The sequence below is a fragment of the Odocoileus virginianus genome, chromosome 29 (assembly GCF_023699985.2).
Source record: "Odocoileus virginianus isolate 20LAN1187 ecotype Illinois chromosome 29, Ovbor_1.2, whole genome shotgun sequence".
NCBI classification, from domain to species: Eukaryota; Metazoa; Chordata; class Mammalia; order Artiodactyla; family Cervidae; genus Odocoileus; species Odocoileus virginianus.
In genome coordinates, this window is record NC_069702.1 from 23020916 (window position 1) to 23041556 (window position 20641).

Below are 20641 nucleotides of genomic sequence, written 5' to 3' on the forward strand. Positions count from 1 at the left end.
GTGCTAGAGTTAACAACTGGTCTGCGTGTGCATGCTCAGTCGTGCCTGACTCTTTGATGAACCAAGCAAAAATACTGGAGCGGGTTGCCATGTCCTCCTCCAGGGGATCTTCCCGACCCAGGGATCGAAACCACGTCTCCTTCGGCTCCTGCATGGGCAGGCAGATTCTTTACCACTGAACCACTTGGGAAGCCCTATAGTTAACAATACTATATGTATATTTGAAAGTTACTGAGACAGTAAATAATAGTTTTCATCACAGGAAAAAAAATTACAACTCTGTGAGGTGAAGGATGTCAGACTAAACTTATTGTCATGACCACTTTGCAATATAAACATATATTAAATTACTAGGTTGTACACCTTAATTGAACAATGTTATATGTCATTACATTTCAACAAAACTGGAAAAAATTGATGCCAAATCTGTATTGATTTTGTGCAGTTTTGCCCCACTCAGGTTTAAGTTCTGCCTAAGGAGGCAGTACTGTCTCCAAGACTGACAAAGAAGGCTTGGAAAAGTTTAGATACTAAAATTTCCTGGATGTCTCCCTGCTCAAAGCTCTATGATAACTCTCCCTATAATGAAATGCTTGTGATGGGGGGTGGGAGGGGGCACTGGGCTAGTTTGTTATGTCTGCATTCTTTTATGAAGCACAATGTTTCTACAGACATCATACATGAGAAGATATGTAGGTAAAACTCGTTATTGCACTATGGAGTTCATTTTTAAAACAAAACTAGTAATTTCCTCAAAATTATATTATCTTGAGCCCTCTCACTAAACTGCATGGGAATTTTTTAAAAATCCATCCTTAATTTGCCACAGAAAGTGAAAGTCGCTCAGTCGTGTCTGACTCTGTGACGCTATGGACTATACAGTCCATGGAATTCTCCAGGCCAGAATACTGGAGTGGGTAGCCTTTCCCTTCTCCAGGGGATCTCCCCAACCCAGGGATTGAACCCAGGTCTCCCGCATTGCAGGCAGATTCTTTACCAGCTGAGCCACATGGAAGCCCAATTTGCCACAGAATTGGGCCAATTACGTGGCTGAGTTAATCATCCCAACCAAGCTCATACCCCATTGCTCCACCACAACTTAGTGATTGGATGGGATCATTAAGTGAGGTGGCCTGGCCTGAAATTAAATTGTAAAGCTCTAGGATGAAAAAAAGAACAAGGGATCTAGGCTTGGAAAGAAGGAAATATTCCCTAGGTAACCATGTCCCCCATTAGAGCCCAGGATCTTCCCAATGCTGAATTACTCTTCAGTTGGTTCCTTCTAAGTCTCAGTTTCTTTCTATAAAATGGGAGTAAATATAAATTCACAGGATATCCAATCAAATTCTTGGTTGTAAGGAATTTCATAAATTATAAAATGATACATGTATGTGTGTATGTAAATAACTGTAGAAATCTATGCCAAAAGATCAAAAGAGGTTATCTGAGAATAGAAGGGTTACAGGTAGGAACCACAGATAAAATAAAGGACATCTAGTTAAATTTGTATTTCAGATAAACAACAGAAAATATTTTAGAATATCTCAGGTAATACATGGGCATACTAAATATTTCATTTTTTATATGCTAAATATTTTTATTTCTTAATTCTGTATTTTTTAATATAGTCCTCCTAATTTACTAAGAGGTTTTTCCTTATGTGAAGAATAGATCATGAACCTATGAAGACAGATTTTCAGCAAATTAAAGTGATCATATTTTTTTCTCCTTTGATGTTTTGATATGATAAATTACCTAATAGATATCTCAATATAAGCTAATCTGTAAGTCCTTAAAGTAACCTGAATTCAATTTGATATATAGTTCTGAATTCAACATGATAACTTTTTAATATTTTATCTAAAATTTGTAGTTTTTCTCTGGGTTATGTTGTAACATTGGCATTCGTGCTATGCTGGATGAAAAAATAGTGTACTCTAAAATATTCTATCTTTTTGTATGCTCTAGGATTTTATATTATTATAAGATTTCTTTGTATTGTTTTTTGATGATTTTAATAACTCACACATTAAACTGTCTAACTCTAGCACTCTTTTAGAAGAAGTTCTTTGTTAACCTTTCTAATTTTATGTATGACTTTTGATTTATTCATACTTTCCATGTCTTCTTGGACTGATTTTGACAATAAACCTTTTCTTTTAAAGTAATTTGATGGCGGCTTTCAACATTGTCAGAACTTTTTATCCCAAGTCTTCATTTGTTAATCTTGGTAATTTAGATATTTTTAACATTTTTGGTTTATACTTTTCAAAGTTTCAATAATATGCAAAATGTAGGCAATGAAAAGAAATAAAAATTGGGATTTAAAAAAACTGCGATCATTAGAAGTACACCAGTGATACAATAAAGTGATATACTTATTCTTCTTTAGTTAGTTGGATGATAAAGAATCTGCCTGCTGTGCAGGAGACTTGGGATCAATCTCTGGGTTGGAAAGGTAGCCTGGAGAAGAAAATGACAACCCACTTCAGTACTCTTGCCTAGAGAATTCCATGGACACAGAAACCTGGCAGGCTATACAGTCCACGGGGTTGCAAAGGGTTGGACATGACTGAGTTCACACAACTCTTTAATTAGAGGCTTTGCTTATTCAAACTACGATCTGTGGACCAGGAGCATCAGCCTCCCCTGAAACATGTTATAAACATGCAAGCTCAGACCCCACCCCAGACCTACTGAATCTGAGTCCACATTTTAACAAGATTGTCAAGAGATTCCTACGAGCAGTTCTACTCTACAGAGACCACAACTAAAAGCTGAATCTTCAAAATAGTTGAATCCCTTAAAGAAAAATAAATGAGTCTTCAACAAGAGTGAAGGAGAATCTGAGACTGAGCTGAGCAATCTGACCTGACCTTAGGAACACCCATAGGAGAGAGCCAAGGCCTCCTAGCGACAAAAGCCTCAGGTCCTTCCTTCCATCCATCCACCCTGAGCTGCATGTTCAGCCACACAGGCTTCACAGACACTAAATGACTTCAGAAGGCACCAATCACATAAATTACTGTGAGAATGGTACCCCTGGAGTTGGGGAACAGGGTGGTCCCTACCCAGCTTTACTCTCAAGAACTCATCTAGACTCAGAAGAGCTCCCAGAGGTATGGAAAGTTAGTGAGAAAGATGAACGAAAAAGTAAGGGATGGGCTTTTGATTTTGTTTTAGAAGGTTGGGGTTTTATGAAGTTGTTTTATTTGTACAAAGGTGCTGACAGGTGTTTCTTGGAGTTTTTGCTTGTTTTAGAAACTAGAATCCGTCAATGCTAGGGAACAATCAGTTAAACAGGTGAGATGAACTGTGGATAAAATCAATAAAACCCTTTCTGTACCTAATACTCAATTAATATTTAACTGGGCTCAGTCACTCAGTCACGTCTGACTCTGTGCAATCCCACAGACTGTAGCCCACCAGGCTCCTCTGTCCATGGGATTTTCCAGGCAAGAATACTAGAGTGGGTTGCCATATCCCTCTCCAGGGGATCTTCAGGACTCAGGAATAGAATCTGCATCTCATGTCTCCTGCACTGGCAGGCAGATTCTTTACCACTAGTGCCACATGGGAAGTCCTTTATATTTAATAGACATGTAAAATTTTGGTGGACTACTAAAAAATGCCTCCAAACTATCTTCAAAAATTGGTAACAGATTTTATTTTGAACCAGAAATTCCAGCCACACTGAAAACATGGAGGCTGTGTGTGAAAGAAGTGTAAAGTCAAAGATCTATCTGGTAAAGTACCCAAGTTTGTTTCTGTGAGCCAAAAATGCAGGACAAATATATTCAGGTCTCCATCCTCATCTCACCAAAGTGCGTCTGTTTTGAAGTCTATCTCAGAGCACCCGCTCTGTCTTCCCCATACCTTGCTGTAGGTTTCATAGTACAAGGGTATACTGTGGACTTCATTGCTGCTGCTGCTATTTATTTTTTATTTTCTGTTTCTCTCAATATAAATTCCGTGAGAGCAGGAATTTCATCTGACTCATTGACGAGAGCACCCCAAGTGCTTAGATAATACCTGGCACCCAGGGAACACTCAAAAAACATTTGTAGAATGAATGAATAAAAACGGACTCAGTTCAGTTCAGTTGCTTAGTCGTGTCTGACTCTTTGCAACCCCATGGACTGCAGCACACCAGGCTTCCCTGTCCATCACCAACTCATCCTCTGTTGTCCCCTTCTCTTCCTGCCTTCAATCTTTCCCGACATCAGGGTCTTTCCCAATGTAAAAAACAGACTGTCCTCCAGTTAATAAAAAAATTTTTCTCTTTGGTCACGCCTTGTTAATTATGTTTTTCATCCTTCTATCACAGACTTGGATCTTAGTCAAATATCCTGAGTAAATCTGTCTCATCCTCCAATAGATAATTCCTGGGTTTGTCAGGTAGCTCAGAGCAGAAACTTTTATAACAACTCCTGACAATATTCGGGCTCTAAGTAAATTGCTTCTCCCTCTAATGCATCTGCCTCTCGCTTTCATTAACTGCAGTAATATTCTAATCACTCTATGCTGCAGTCTCAGAGAAAGGCAGAGGGAGAGTTCCAGAAAGCAGTTGCTTTCTGCTTCTTTACAGCAAAGCACTTGAGATGAAAAGGTCTGTAAAATCAACTCTCAATGGCACACACTCAAGAGCTCCAACCTATTAAAATGTTCCTTACAGAGGAGAGGGTGTATGGTGGGTGTGTGAGAAGGAGCACCCAAAGCAATCTCACAGGGCTCCCAGGCCCGAGTTCAGAGACAAGGCTTCAGCAGAATCGAAAAAGGAACAGATTGTGGGAAGGAGGAAAGGTTGCCAGAGATACCGGATGAGTGACAGGAAACACATCAATCAACACATTTATACTCAAGTAAGCTTGGAAACAATTGGTGGCTGCAATCAGTCTCCCAGTGGAATCTTGGGCAACTCAATTAACCTCTTTCTCCCGCATCCACATCACTACTATATTGAGCACAACAATCTACCTTGAGCAGAGAGGCCTCAGAATTTCATAATAAATGTGAGTAGAGAGCTCTATGTGTGATATCTCATAGTACTGTGTGAATTAGCATAAAGTCACAAGGCTACCCGGGCCTCTAGAGGTCAATCCAGCCCTTTCACATGGGACCACAATTAAACCATTCCAGAGGGATTAGATTCTAATCCTTTGTAAAAGGTGTCTGTATAAAGGGATTCCAAGAACATGCCCCTCGGTCAAGGATGCTTTCTTAATCTGAGGTTGTCTCAACCCTGCGATACTGTAATTCTGTGCCTTTTCCCCTTCAGGGACCATATTAGAACGGCTTCTTGGTGAATAGCATAGATACTGGAGTCTGGCTGACTCAGGTTCCCACTGGGCTCTACTTGGCGCTGGCTACCTGCTATTGAGCAAGTTACAGCCTTAATTTCCTCCTGCCTATTTCTCCTCTAAAGTAGTTGTCCCACTCACCCCAAAAGGCTGGTATCAGGACCAAGCGAAAAAATAGAACAAGTAAGGTGCTTCTTACAGTGTCTGCATCAAAGTTGTGCACCAAATTAACAGGAATATTATTTTCGGGCTGAATAACCCTGGTTGCCTGCATTTGTGCTCCATCGTGTACTGTGCTCTTCATGATTCCATGGACTGTAGCCAGCCAGGCTCCTCTGTCCATGGGATTTTCCAGGAAAGAATACTGGAGTAGGTTGCCATTTCCTCCTCCAGGGGATCTTCCAGACCAGACCTAGTGATCGAACCTGCACCTCATGTGTCTCCTGCATTGGCAGGCAGATTCTTTACCACGGTGTCACCTGAGAAGCCCTGGTTACTCTCATTTTTATTGACAATTTATCTTTTAAAATGGTCATCATTTTTGTTTATCTCTTCTGATCCCTCTCTAAATTCCCTAATTTTCTTTTTCAATGAAGTGATCAAAATTGTAGAAAGAGACTAATCATGGTGAACAGCCTAGGCAAGTTTCTTCTTTATTTACTTCACTTACTTGCCAATGCAAGAGCTGTGGACTCGATCCCTGGTCTGGGAAGATCTCCTGGAGAAGGAAATGGCAACCCACTCCAGTATTCTTGCCTGGGAAATCCCATAGACAGAGGAAACTGGCAGGCTACAGTCCACAGGGTCACAAAAAGTCAGACACAACTTAGCGGCTAAACAACAATAATAAAATAGTTGCTTTAGAATGTTCTGATGGTTTCTATAGCATAGCAAAGTGAATTAGCTATACATATACATATGTCCCTTCTTTTTGTATTTCCTTCCCATTCATTTCCCCATAGAGCATGCATGGCGTTCCCTGAGCTACACAGTAGGCTCTCATCACGTTTCTATTTTAAACAGAGTAGCAACAGTATATGCATGTCAAGCGCAATCTCCCCATTCATCCCACTCCCATCTTTACCTCTTGGTGTCTGTGTGCTGAATCTAGAAAAATGATATAAATGATCTTATTTACAAAACAGAAAGAGAGGCTTTGGAGCTCTTAGCAGCAAAGATACCCATATTTTGTAAGTGGTTGTGGAAACAGAGTTGTGAGAGTTTAAGGGACCACGGGAAGCTTGCACAACGCATAAATGGGTGGAAACCAGTGTTTTGGGGAGTAGAGGCCCTCCTCCAATTTTAGACAACATGTAAACACGCTGTAGCTGGTGCATCCCAGGGATCAGGGGGTGACCCTTATAACGTCCCGGAATACCTGAGCACATGGACTGAGATTTATACCAAATGATCACGAGGGCTTTACAAGTTACCAAGCACTTTCACGCTCTGCACCTCCTTTGATCCTGGCAAAAAGCATGTGTGCAAATCAATTATCCCTATTCTAATACTGCAGATGCGAAGGCTCTGACAGCTTAAGTATCTGCCCTGGGGTCTCTGTATTCCAATTCCACATACTTTCTACTATGCCATATCACTCACCATGTCCAAAGCCTTTTAACCTAACCTTGAAATCCAGCGTTTCCATGTGAGTACATATTCCAGTGTAAGAGTGAAGCCATTTTAATAAGTGGGCTTGTCAAATACACCACTGAATCTGCAGTATGCTTACAATTACGGTACAAAAATAAAAATTCAATGCTATGCACAGGGGAAGAAAAAACGACTCAGACATATTATAGCAAAATGAAAGGCAATTGGGTTTAGGCAGGTAGATGGTGGAGAGATTATTTTTCTACTTTTTTCTGCATTCAAAACCCCCCTTAATGAACATATGTTCATAATGAAAGATGTAAGTCGTGGATTTTTCCCTAAGTGCCCAAGAGTCAAAAAATTCATCCAATAGCAAGGAAGGTTCTTACAGGAGCAGGGAGGGGCCTCCCCTACCTCCTAAGAAATCGGGGCTTCCCTGGTGGCTCAAATGGTAAAAAATCCACCTGCAATGTAGGATACCTGGATTCAATCCCTTGGTTGGGAAGATTCTCTGGAAAAAGAGAATGACTATCCAGTCGAGTACTCTTGTCTGGGAAATCCCATGGACACGTGAGTCTCGTGGGCTACGATTCATGGGGAAAGAAAGCATCAGACACAACTGAACAACCACACACGCATGCACCCCTTCATCTCATCTTCAACCGCTTATAGATGACCCAGCTCTGGGTCACAGCAGTCAGAATGGCATCAATTCTCTGTAGGCACTACACCAAAGCAAGGGCAGGACTCACTTCTAAATTTTGACAGAAGTCCAGATTTTGTCCTGAAGAGATCAATTTATATGCAGAGTAGCAAATTAAAACAAATAGAATTCTACAATGTGCTCCGTGTCTGTTTCAGCTACTCATACTGTCTCTGACAGAATCCCCACCTGGAATTTCTGAGGCTGTGACTCTGGGGATAGTGGAGTAAAAGGAACTAACTCTTTAAGATCACCTGTTATTCACCAAAGGAAGGGGGATGTCAGTGGGGTCATTCTCTTACATGTCGGTCTTCCACCTGGAAACACTCAGAAACTATTGTGGTGGGAAAACAAAGAACTTTTGGCTTGGGTCCCACCTCACAGAACCCCTCAAGAGGTAAGCCTGGAAGCTACCTAAATATTTCCTCCCATCAGGCTTACTCACCTTCACACAGTCCAGTGTTCTCCAAGTAAAACTGGGCTCTGCAAGGGGACAGACACTCGCCCGAGGTGATGTCTGCACCCGACATCGGCTGAAACTGCAGTCCGTCCTCTGGCTTCCTACACTGGGTGCAGTGGGAATGCGCTGGACCCACACACGTCAGGCAAGAGGAATGACAGGCTGCCGAGAGGAACAAAATGCAGGAATCAACCCAAGGGTCAGCTAAGCACTGCAACCAAGGGGCGTCCCTAAGGAAGTCTGATTCGCTCAGAAAAGTTCACCAGATACAACCTTGCAGATAACTGTGTTTCCAGCATTCTCCACAAAGCCCGGAGGGATAATAACAATATCTGTGAGAGGCCAAATGAGGGTGATGCTAACTAGCCACGTCTCTCAGGTCCTGGAAGAGCTGCCAGGCTAGATCACGGAGGGAAGAAAAAAGCAAACTGGACAATCTTGGCTTGTTTCTCCAGAGAGTCACATACAGTGGATGACGATATAATGTTATAATCTCAGCTTTTAATGGAAGATTTTAAGAAGCATTCCTATAAAGGCTGTTACTCTGTTATGTGCAAAAAATGGTAGTTGTGTCACTGTCCATTACAGCATCCATCACCCACTACAGAGGGGTCCAGGCAACAAATTTCTGTTAGAATTTATGTGAGGAAAGGCTGCTTTTCTAGACCAGGAAGAGGCCCCTTTAGAGCAGCACCAAGTACTTGACAATCCATCACGGTTTCTGGTTTTCCTTGACTGCTGGTGGAAATCAGAGCCAGAGTACTCAAAATTTCTCCTGCCCACAGTCTGATATAATGGTTGCTCCCGTCTTTTCAAAGATTCTCTAAATTGTCTTTTTCGGTGTATTTAGAGCAGCTGCCCTGTTTTAAATACGTTTTTCTTCCCCTTGTAACTATCCTTCACAACTTTTCCAAGGTGCCCTATGTATAAATAAACAAATTAAGTTCGCTTAATTAAAATGTTTGCTACCAATGTTCCAGTTTCAAAAGACTCAAAGGAGATTGCCCTCCCTATGAGCCGAGAGCCTTTTCGGCAAATAGCTATGGAAGATTTTCCACTTTACTCAGCCCAGAAGCATTGCTGGTAAGTCTCAGTTTTCTTAGCAGTATCATTAACAAAAAGTTCTTCAGGGAAAAACAAAATAAAGAATAAGAAAAACATTAGTAATGCTCAGAGGATCGAAAAGAGAGAAAAGAAGAGCTGGGTTCATTTTAATGCACAGGAAAGGGAATGACATTCCCCTAAAGGATGGCCAGAAAGATGGTGGCCCATTCAGTGTTACAACAAATATTCAAATGTGATTTTTCAGATTCTCCCTTTGATAACGAAAAAAAAACCACTTATAATTCAGGTATAACCACATGGGATACACTAGAGGAAGAGCTGCCCCACAAAATAACTTATCTCTATGTCCTTGTGATGGGAAAGTCTATCAGGAATGATGATAAGGGACTTCTCTGGTAATCCAGGGGTTAAAAATCCACTTTCCAATGCAGAGGATGGGAGTTAAATCCCTGGTCCTGGAACTAAGATTTCATACGCCCTGGGGCAACTAGGTCCATTTGCCACAACTGCTGAGCCTGCAAGCTCAACTCGAGAAGCCTGAATGCTGCAACAAAGTCCCAGCATAGCAAGTAAATAAATAAATGGTGATGATGACACCAACAATACCTTTGCAGACACCATGGTCGGGGTAGAAGCCCTCTCCACAGTTGGGCAGACAGTGGCCTTGGCGCAGGGCCTGGGGGTGGACGCAGGTGGTGCAGTGAGAGGCCGCAGGTCCTGAGCAGCTGGCACATGAGTTGTGACAAACTGCGGAAGAAAGGAACACAGTGGGACTGAGGTAACTAGAGTGCCCACTTCTTGGCTGGGCCCCTCATGTGCTAGTTCAGTTCAGTCTTTCAGTTGTGTCCAACTCTTCGCGACCCCACGGACTGCAGCATGCCAGGCCTCCCTGTCCATCACCAACTCCCAGAGTTGACACAAACCCATGTCCATTGAGTCAGTGATGCCACCCAACCATCTCATCCTCTGTTGTCCCCTTCTCCTCCCACCTTCAATCTTTCCCAGCATCAAGGTCTTTTTCAAATGAGTCAGTTCTTTGCAACAGGTGGCCAAAGTATTGGAGTTTCACTTCAACATCAGTCCTTCCAATGAAAATTCAGAACTGATTTCCTTTAGGATGGACTGGTTGGATCTCTTCATGTGCTAAGAAGCCCTCTTTTCTATCCTCAATCCCCCTCACATGTTGCACCAAATCAAGGGGCATATGTGTTCGGAGATGGTTATGTTACCGGCACTGCTCACACTGCAACTTTGCCCATCTTTCATCCACGTTCTATTATTTATTAGCTACCCTTTATTTGGGCTTCCCAGGTGGCATAGGGGTTAGGGGATGCAATGCAGGAGATGCAAGAGACCTGGGTTCAATCCCTGGGTCAGGAAGATCCCCTGGAAGAGGAAGTAGCAACCCACTCCAGGATTCTTGCCTGAAAAACTCCATGGACAGAGGAGCCTGGCAGGCTACAAAGTTGCAAAGAGTTGCCACAACTGAGTAACTCAACACAAATCCTTTATTTAGTCTTTGTATTGTGTTTTATATATATTGCCACTTCTAATCTTCATAGCAATGTTAATGCAGTAGGTAGTATTAACCTCATTTTACAGATGAGAAAATCAAGGTCATGGAAAGTTAAAAAATTTACCCAAGATCACAAAGCTAGTTAGTAGCAGAGCTGGAATTTAGCCCTAGGTCTATCTGAACCTAAGACTCCCCAGGTGAATAGGGAAGAGGAGAAAGTTCATGGATCTGGGTGTTGGGACCCCTGGTATTTTTGAAGGGCCTGTCCCCTAGCTTACGTCCTTAGCCAAGACTGGGTGTCTCCAGGCCTAGTTTCCTTGACATATGCATGGTGAGAGGTTGGGAGTCTAAGTAATAATTATGTAAAAGGACTTGACCACTATACATGGTAGTGTCAGGCATGCCTCTCCTCTGCTTTGGTCCTGGCTAGTAGCAATGGAACACTCTGGCTCCAAGAGGCAGCTGGCACCATGCTGTTCTAAGGAATAGGACTGAACCCTGGAAGAAGGTTCTAGAGGGCCACGGTCAGGAGCTGGAAGAGGGGAGTGTGGAGGAGACAGGAGGAGATCGCTGGGGACAGAATACTGAGGACAAGAGATAAAGAGTGGATGAGTAAAGAGGCTGACAAACAAACGGGAGGTTGATGAGACAAGGCAGTAGGACAGGTCTAAATGTCCTGCCCAAACAGACACTAGCAGTGGAAGGAAGAATATGCACATTGTTTCAGAGAAGAAGGGCAATCAGGGTGTCTGAGGCAGTAGTAAGTTCCCATCTCAAACGGGAATGTTTCCTGGTTTAAGATGTATAAGTCTGAAAAAAAAATACTATATAAATAGCACATAAAACCAAATTTTCAATAAATACACACTTTAGCTTTACAAGCTATCAAACTTGGTTTGCTTTTTTATTTTCCTGGTGTGCTGTAGTTGCCAATATATGTGTTTACAAATGCCATCTAAAGAATGGTTCTCTCCTACCTACAACCTGAGTGAGTAATGGTTGACAAGTACACAAGGACTGTGTGAAGATTTCAGAGGTTTTCTTGGCATTTCAAAATGATCCCGTGATCTCTAATGATGATTGGTATGTGTAAGCCCCTTCTTTAATCACATTAGTACCCCAGCATCCACCCATATTTCCCACTCTCATACCAGATACATTTTCCTTTTAACTTGCCATTTACTTACCACGCACACAAACTTCCAAGTGAGCAGCATACAGCATGAGTGTAATCAAACATGTGCTAATTACTTTTTTGATGATGAGGAGGACAATGGTAACTGTTACCCCTGTAACTTACCTTTACATCTCCCAGTGGCATCAGCATAGTACCCACCAGGGCATTCAGAAATGCATTTCCCATCATGCAACACAGTCTTCTCCACACAGGTAAGACATCTGGGGCTACTGGGGCCACAGCTCTCACAGGATTGATCACAAGCTAAAGGGGAAGAAAACCCATCAGAGAAAATCAATACTGAACAAAGCGAGCTCAGGAAGTCTGTTCTTTCAACGTCCACAGTTGGCATCAACATAGTAATCACATTTCTGGCTACTCAGCTGAGGTCTGTTTCCTTGATTCAAACTTTTCTGTATTCACAGTGGAAGGAGAACTCAATAAGTATTCACTGAACTAAGCATAACAAATATTCTGAGGCTCACCTACCAGTGTGTCCAATTTAATATGGGATTTAAAGTCAAAACAGCTTTGGCAGTAGGGTTCTCAGATTTAACAAATAAAATACCAGATGCTCAGTTAAATTTGAATGTCCAGATAAATAAAGAATAATTTTTTAGTTTAAGTTTGTCCAAAATAGTTCATCCTATATTTCATCTGACAACCCTAGTCGGAGAGAGAATTCAGAGTTCTACTAAGCAAGGCCATGCTATAAAACTTTGGGTGAAATTGCTGAGCTTCACACAATCTTCTAGGCTCTACTAGTTCACTTATTCATTCAGTGAGCCCTAAACACATTTCTTAAACTCTGTGTCAAGTACTGTGCCAGGCAGTAGAGACACAAAATCCAAATCAACCTGGTCTCAGCTTTGAGGGGCTTGTTAAGTCTACCAGAGGGAAATAAACACATGCAATATTAGAAATACTAAATGTATTGCTCAGATTGGTCTGTATAAGCATCATAAAAATTTCAGCAAAATGTGTGTGGGTAAGAAGTATGAAAGGTGAGGAAAGGATTCATGGAAGAAATGATGCTTGAGCGCTGTCTTAGATATCAGAGCATGCCAAGCTGATGGGAATATATTCTCAGCTGAAGCAGCGAAGCAAGTACAGGCCTAGAACCTGGGAAAGCCATGAACTGCAGCACACCAGGCTTTCCTGTCCTTCACCATCTCCTGGAGTTTGCTCAGAGAAAGGCTGAGAAACAGCAGTTCTGTTTTTTCGGCTGGAAAAGTGGGAAGGGCCAGATTACAGAAGTCTACCAGACTCCATAGTCTAGATGCTCATGTTATGAAAGATTTCAGGAGCCTCTCTCTACACAGTTTTTGGGTTTCCCTAGTGGCTCAGAAGGTAAGGATCTGCCTGCAGTGCAGATTGCGTTTGATTGGGTTGAGAAGATCCCCTGGAGGAGGAAATGACAACCCACCCTAGTATTCTTGCCTAGAGAATCCCACGGACAGAGAGGCCTGGTAGGCTACTATCGATGGGGTCGCAAAGAGGCGGACAAGACTGAGTGACTAACACTGTCCCACTCAGTACAATTTTTCACATAGTAAAAATATGGCTATGTTTGTGTTTAAGCAGGATCACTTTGGCTTCAGCTGGGTGGAGGGGTTTGGAGTTTGGAGGGGTGAGGAGGAGAGTTGGGGACCAAGTTGGCAAATTGCGGAAATGCTCGGAGAACAAGATGACTGGGAGCTGCATCAAGTCTGTGAATGAGGTTGAGAGAGTTAAGAGCTGTGTAGGTGGAAGTGTCTCAGATGGCTGCCAGGGGTCTGGTACAGGGCATGAGTGATGCTACTCGAGGAACAAAAAAAAGAGTAGGTGTGGGGGTTCATCTGGGACATGTGCAGTCCAGTAAACAGCCTGACTGACAGTTCTGAGACTCAGGGGAGGGCCCTGGGGGTCATCACATACAGGTGTGGTTGTTGAAATGAGAAACGAGTTGATTTCTTCAGTAAAGGCATTCCCCAGGTGGCACTTGGAGAAGGAAATGGCAACCCACTCCAGTGTTCTTACCGAGAGAATCCCGTGGCCAGAGGAGCCTGCTGGGCTGCTGTCCATGGGGTCGCACAGGGTTGGACAAGACTGAAGCAACTTAGCATGCACGCATGCATTGGAGAAGGGAATGGCAACCCACTCCAGTATTCTTGCCTGGAGAATCCCAGGGACAGAGGAGCCTGGTGGGCTGCCATCTATGGGGTTGCACAGTCAGACATGACTGAAGCGACTTAGCGGCAGCAGCAGCAGGTAGCACTAGTGGTAAAGAATCCACTTGCCAACGCAGAAGACTTAAGAGACATAATTTGATCCCTGGGTGGGAAAGATCCCCTGGAGAAGGGTACTGCAAGCCACTCCAGTATTCTTGCCTGGAGGGCTACAGTCCACAGACATGACAGAATTGGACATGACTGAAGCAACTTAGCACGCAAACATGTGTAAGAAGATGTATTGTTTCTCCAGCACTGTGAAAGCCCAAGGCAAATACAGACCCCAGGAGAGATTTTTAAAAAGAGAAGAGTTTGAATAATTGCTGAAAGCATATCTAGGAGAAAGAAGGGAGATATATTCAAAAGTACAGATGGAGAGATTAGCCTTGAATAGAACAAAGTCCTCCTTTGCTGAACAGAAAAGTTGAGGGTAAATGCAGTTGCAGGTAAGTCTGTGACTCAACCTACTCCACACTCGTGGCTAAATTCTTTTAAAAAAAGCCAAACAAACTTCTTCTCACTATCAGAGAAACGATGATTCAGGAATAGAGAACTACTGAGAGATTTATTCTGTCTGTTCTCTTAATCCACCTACACCATCCTAACTTCCTGAAAAACATTTAAAGAACTTGAGGAAAACTATGGCAATTGATGGAGTCAAATAAAGGATAAAAGGAAAGATATACCCATTTGAATGCAGAGTTCCAAAGAATAGCAAGGAGATATAAGAAAGCCTTCCCCAGTGATCAGTGCAAAGAAATAGAGGAAAATAATAGAAAGGGAAAGACTAGAGATCTCTTCAAGAAAATTAGAGATACCAAGGGAACATTTCATGCAAAGATGGGGTCAATAAAGGACAGAAATGGTATGGACCTAACAGAAGAAGAAGAAATTAAGAAGAGGTGGCAAAAATACACAGAAGAACTGTACAAAATAGATCTTCATGGCCCAAATAATCACGATGGTGTGATCACTCACCTAGAGCCAGACTTCCTAGAATGTGAAGTCAAGTGGGCTTTGGGAAGCATCACTACAAACAAAGGTAGTGGAGATGATGGAATTCCAGTTGAGCTATTTCAAATCCTAAAAGATGATGCTGTAAAAGTGTTGCACTCAATATGCCAACAAATTTGGAAAACTCAGCAGTGGCCACAGGACTGGACAAGGTCAGTTTTCATTCCAATTCCAAAGAAAGGCAAAGAATGCTCAAACTACCACACAATTGCACTCATTTCACACGCTAGTAAAGTAATGCTCAAAATTTTCCAAGTCAGGCTTCATTAATATGTGAACCGTGAACTTCCAGATATTGAAGCTGGTTTTAGAAAAGCCAGAGGAACCAGAGATCAAATTGCCAACATCCGCTGGATCATTGATAAAGCAAGAGAGTTCCAGAAAAACATCTATTTCTGCTTTATTTACTATGACAAAGCCTTTGGCTATATGGATCACTATAAACTGTGGAAAATTCTGAAAGAGATGGGAATACCAGACCACTTGACCTGCCTCTTGAGAAATCTGTGTGCAGGTCAGGAAGCAACAGTTAGAACTGGACACGGAACAACACACTGGTTCCAAATAGGAAAAGGAGTACGTCAAGGCTGTATATTATCACCTTGCTTATTTAACTTATATGCAGTGTACATCATGAGAAACACTGGGCTGGAAGAAGCACAAGCTGGAATCAAGATTGCCGGGAGAAATATCAATAACCTCAGATATGCAGATGACACCAGCCTTATGGCAGAAAGTAAAGAGGAACTAAAGAGCCTCTTGATGAAAGTAAAAGAGGAGAGTGAAAAAGTTGGCTTAAAGCTCAATATTCAGAAGACTAAGATCTGGTCCCATCATTTCATGGCAAATAGATGGGAAAACAGTGGAAACAGTGGCTGACTATTTTGGGGGGCTCCAAAATCACTGCAGATGGTGACTGTAGCCATGAAATTAAAAGATGCTTACTCCTTGGAAGGAAAGTTATTACCAACCTAGACAGCATATTAAGAAGTAGAGACATTACTTTGCCAACAAAGGTCCATCTAGTCAAGGCTATGGTTTTTCCAGTAGTCATGTATGGATGTAAGAGTTGGACTATAAAGAAAGCTGAGGGGTGAAGGATTGATGCTTTTGAACTGTCGTGTTGGAGAAAGACTCTTGAGAGTCCCTTGGACTGCAAGGAGATCCAACCAGTCCATCCTAAAGGAGATCAGTCCTGAATAATCATTGGAAGGACTGATGTTGAAAATGAAACTCCAACACTTTGGCCACCTGATGCAAAGAGCTGACTCATTTGAAAAGATCCTGATGCTCGGAAAGACTGAAGGCAGGAGGAGAAGCGGACAACAGAGGATGAGATGGTTGGATGGCATCACCAACTCATTGGACATGAGTTTGGGTGAACTCTAGGAGTTGGTGATGGATAGGGAAGCCTGGCGTCCTGCCGTCCATGGGGTCGCAAAGAGTCAGACATGACTGAGCAACTAAACTGAACTGAACTGAACTGAAAGTTCCCCCTTGCTCCCTAGATGATTCAGTCTCTCTCAAGGCAAACATGTAAGGCAAGATCTTCAATAACAAACAAGGCCATGGGCTTCATATCAGAGAAAGAGAAAGTCAGGTTCTCTACTCATAACTGGAGCAAGGAACCAAAAAAATGTATCTAAAAACTGTTCACTCCCACCTTCGAAAAAGTTCTGAAGCTTCTAATTCTAGAATGGACATCTCAACAAAACTGAATAATCTACAAACTAAATAGATTTTCCCAGAAATAAAGAACTTTTTTAAAAATCAGAATTGCCCAACAATAAAATCATTACAGACCAAATGTTTTAGGATACACCTAAAGTAATACTTGGGGTAAAAATTGTAAATTTAATAAAATTACTAGGACGATGTCATTCCTCTCCAAACTAGTCTAAACTTCAATACAATATTAATAAAACCTCTAGTTGAAATTTGATAGCAATTCAATAACCGTACCCTAAAGTTCATGAATACTTCATAAAAGTGACAAGGGGGCTGTTGCCACTGCTGGAGACAGTCGGAAGGACCACTGTGGGAGCAGAAGACGAGGTGGGCAACGTCTCCCTCCTCACAACTAGACCCCATGAGCACCGGGAGTAGGCACTACTGTGACCCAACAGGGCATTTGAAGTAAAAGGGGCATTTAAATCAAACAGTATTGAGATGGATTGGCTTGTGAAACATAATGGCACAAATGACGCTAGTGATGGACAGTACAACTTTGTAGACTGCCATCTGATTGTGGCAAAGAGGAAATAGTTCTTTCAAGGGTTGGAAATCGTGCCAAATGGGATAACGCTGACAATGGACTACCACGGGAGGAGCTCAGGGAGGCCTTCGTGCCTTTGCTTCAAAGGAGAGAGCAGACAATGCACTGGGGCATCACAAGGAAAGAGTGAGGCACAGGGGTATTGAGAACTTCAGAAGTAGCAGGAAGGAAATCAAAGGGCTTTATGATCTACTTTATGATCCAAAGGACTTTATGATGGGCCAGCAACTAGGACCATACAATAGACCAATAGGAGGAAGAGGAAATTATTATGGAGCTGGGCATGGAAGCATGTATGACAGAATTCGATGAGAAGATGATGGGTATGATGGTGATAATGGAGGTTTTGATGACTTGGGTGGCCACAGGGATTATGGCTATGGAAATGATGGACTTTGATAACAGCATGAAAGATGGAAGAGGTATGGGAGGACATGGCTATGGTGGAGTTGGTGCTGAAAGTTCAGGTTTTCATGGTAGTCATTTTGTACATATGAGAGGACCACCTTTTCAAGCAACTGAAGATGACATTGCTAATTTCTTCCCACCGCTAAATTCAATCCAAGTGCATATTGATATCGGAGCTGATGGCAGGCAACAGGAGAAGAAGATGTAGAGTTTGTGACACATGAAGATGCAGTAGCTGCCATGTCCAAAGAGAAGAATAACATGCAGCATCAATCCATTGAACTCTTCTTGAATCGAACTCTTGGAAGGTGGCTCAGGAATGGGAGGTTACGGCAGAGATGGAACGGATAATCAAGGAGCCCATGGGTCAGCTGTAAGGATGGGAATGGGGAACAATTACAGTGGAGGATACAGTTCTCCTGATGGCTTGAGTGGTTATGGCCTGAGTGGAGGAGGCAGTCGTGGTTACTATGGGCAAGGTGGCATGAGTGGAAGTAGATGGCATAGGAGGTACTAAAAGCATAACCACAGATATAAAAGTCCTTCCAACAGCTTCTGGGTCTACTAGACTTTCTTATAGATTTCCTTTCTTTTGTATTTTAAGAATTTTGTAATGACTGAAGGGATGTGTTTTCAAAATACTACTTAGTAAAGCAACAGATTGTGATGGGAAAATTTGTTTTCTGTAGATTTTATTTGCTGCATGTGTTCTAAGTCCCTTCAGTAGTGTCCGACTCTTTGTGACCCTATGGACTATATCCACCAGACTCCCTGTCCATGGGATTCTCGAGGCAAGACTACTAGAGTGGGTTACCATGCCCACCTCCAAAGGATCTTCCCAACCCAGAGATCAAACTAGCGATCTCCTATGTCCCCTGCATTGGCAGGTGGGTTCTTTACCACTAGTACCACCTGGGAAGCCATCTGTTGCATACTTTGACTTAAAAAATAAATTTTTACATTCAAACTACTGATGCTGATACTTTTTATATACTAGCTGCTCTCCTAAGAATGTGCTGCTTTCATAAGATTAAGGTTGATGTATTTTACTATTAGCACTACAAGAAGTGAAAAATGAAATTGAAAGTCAGTCATGTCCGACTCTGTGACCCCATGGACTATACAGTCCTTGGAATTCTCCAGGCCAAAATACTGGAATAGGTAGCCTTTCCCTTCTCCAGGGGATCTTCCCAAACCAAGGATGGAACCCAGGTCTCCCACTTGCAGGTAGATTCTTTACCAGCTGAGCCATTATGTCTACTTTTAAAAAATGTCAGACACAAATCCATGTCTTGAGAGCCTTACCATTGGATTTCACATCTGATGTTTGGAGTTTTAGAGCCATTGCATTAAAAAATAATTATATGAAGCAAAGAAAAAGGTACTTTTGACTTTTAATTCCTTTAATCAATATGGCTTTTTTCCAAACTGGCTAATGGATCAAAATAAAACCTATTGATGTGAATTCAGTTATTAAACTTGCTACTTGGTTTTGCTAGAAATGTTATTAATGTAATAAATATCAAGGTGGAAGATAAGTAAAAAGGAAAGAAAGGGATAATTTGCCCAATCAGACATTGAGATATATTACAAAGCAATAGAAATTAAGGAATAAAACAAAACAACGTGACAGCGGTATAGGAATAGAAATTTAGACTATGAAATACCTCAGAGACAGACCTATGTGCATATGAAAATTTAATATCCAATAAAGAACAATGGAGAAAGTTAGATTGAATGCTGGGAAAACTGGATCATGAAATGGAGAAAAATCAAACTGCATCTCACAGAAGTGAGATGGATCACTCTAGATGGATCAGCCTACATAAAATTTAAACTGAAATTACTAGAATTTCTTCTATTAATTGTAGTACAATTTCTTTGTGAACTTGAGCAGGGTAGATCTTTATCTTAAAATTTCAAAAGCAAAATATTAGATTAAAAAATAATGAATTACATATTTTTGTTCAGTGAAGGGCACCACATTAAAGGTTAAAAAGCAACAAAATGGGGAAATGTTTGCATATTTAAGGCTGACAGAATTAGTATCTAAGGTGCAAAGAACTCCATAAAATCAACAATGAAAAGGAAGCATGGCCAATGAAACAATGGGAAAGACACATTAAAAAGCAGTTTATCAAAGAGGAAACACAAAAGTCCAACAGGAGTTGAAGATAATCTCAAACTTATTAATAATCAGAATTAAGCAAATTAAAACAGAATGCCCCTGTATACCTAGTGACCAGGAAAAAATCTGAAGTTTGATAATGTCAAGTCACGGCCAGGATGTGAAGATGAGACAGCCCTGATGCTTGGGAGTATAGACGCTGGTGATCTACCTCGCACTACTTAGTCCCATAAAGAAAATGCAGAGTCAACACATAAAGAATAAATTAAAATTAAAAAAAGAAACCAGTAATTCTGTTCTGGGGTTATCCATCAATCCTAGGGAATCTTCCTCCCACCCCCACAGGCTCATCAAAGGACATGCTGGAGGTTGCTCACTGGTGTTCCCTAGTGATGGCATGCAGATGGACAGATGTGGGGAGTCTGTCCCTGGAAGAGTGGGAATGCAGGACAGGAAGGACCACACAGCAGTGAGAAGCAAAGGCCTAGATACTATAGCAACATGGGTAAATCTGAAAGACATACTGCCGAGTGAAAATAGGACAGCATGAACTCTGCAAACTGGTATGAACTCTATCACATGGTATCTTTTAAGAAAAATATACATATACATATAGAGAATGGCATTTCAACATGTACATTACCATATGTAAAACAGATGACCAGTGCAAGTTGGATGCATTAAGCATGGCACCCAAAGCCGGTGCTCTGGGACAGCCCAGAGGGATGGGTGGGGAGGGAGGTGGGAGGGGGGCTCAGGATGAGGGAGGCACGTGTATCACCGGTAGCCGAC

At 42.0% G+C, this 20641-nt stretch overlaps 1 protein-coding gene and 1 pseudogene across 1 annotated transcript in view; one reads left to right on the forward strand and one right to left on the reverse strand.

Annotated features, from left to right (window-relative positions):
• The window catches only part of FRAS1 (Fraser extracellular matrix complex subunit 1), a 505552-nt gene that overhangs the window by 222156 nt on the left and 262755 nt on the right, over nt 1-20641 (reverse strand). Inside the window, 3 exon segments of the mRNA XM_070458257.1 lie at nt 8042-8218; nt 9728-9868; nt 11938-12078. Of these exon segments, the coding sequence (XP_070314358.1) occupies nt 8042-8218; nt 9728-9868; nt 11938-12078 (459 nt within the window).
• LOC110144366 (heterogeneous nuclear ribonucleoprotein H3 pseudogene) lies at nt 17208-18238 on the forward strand (annotated as a pseudogene).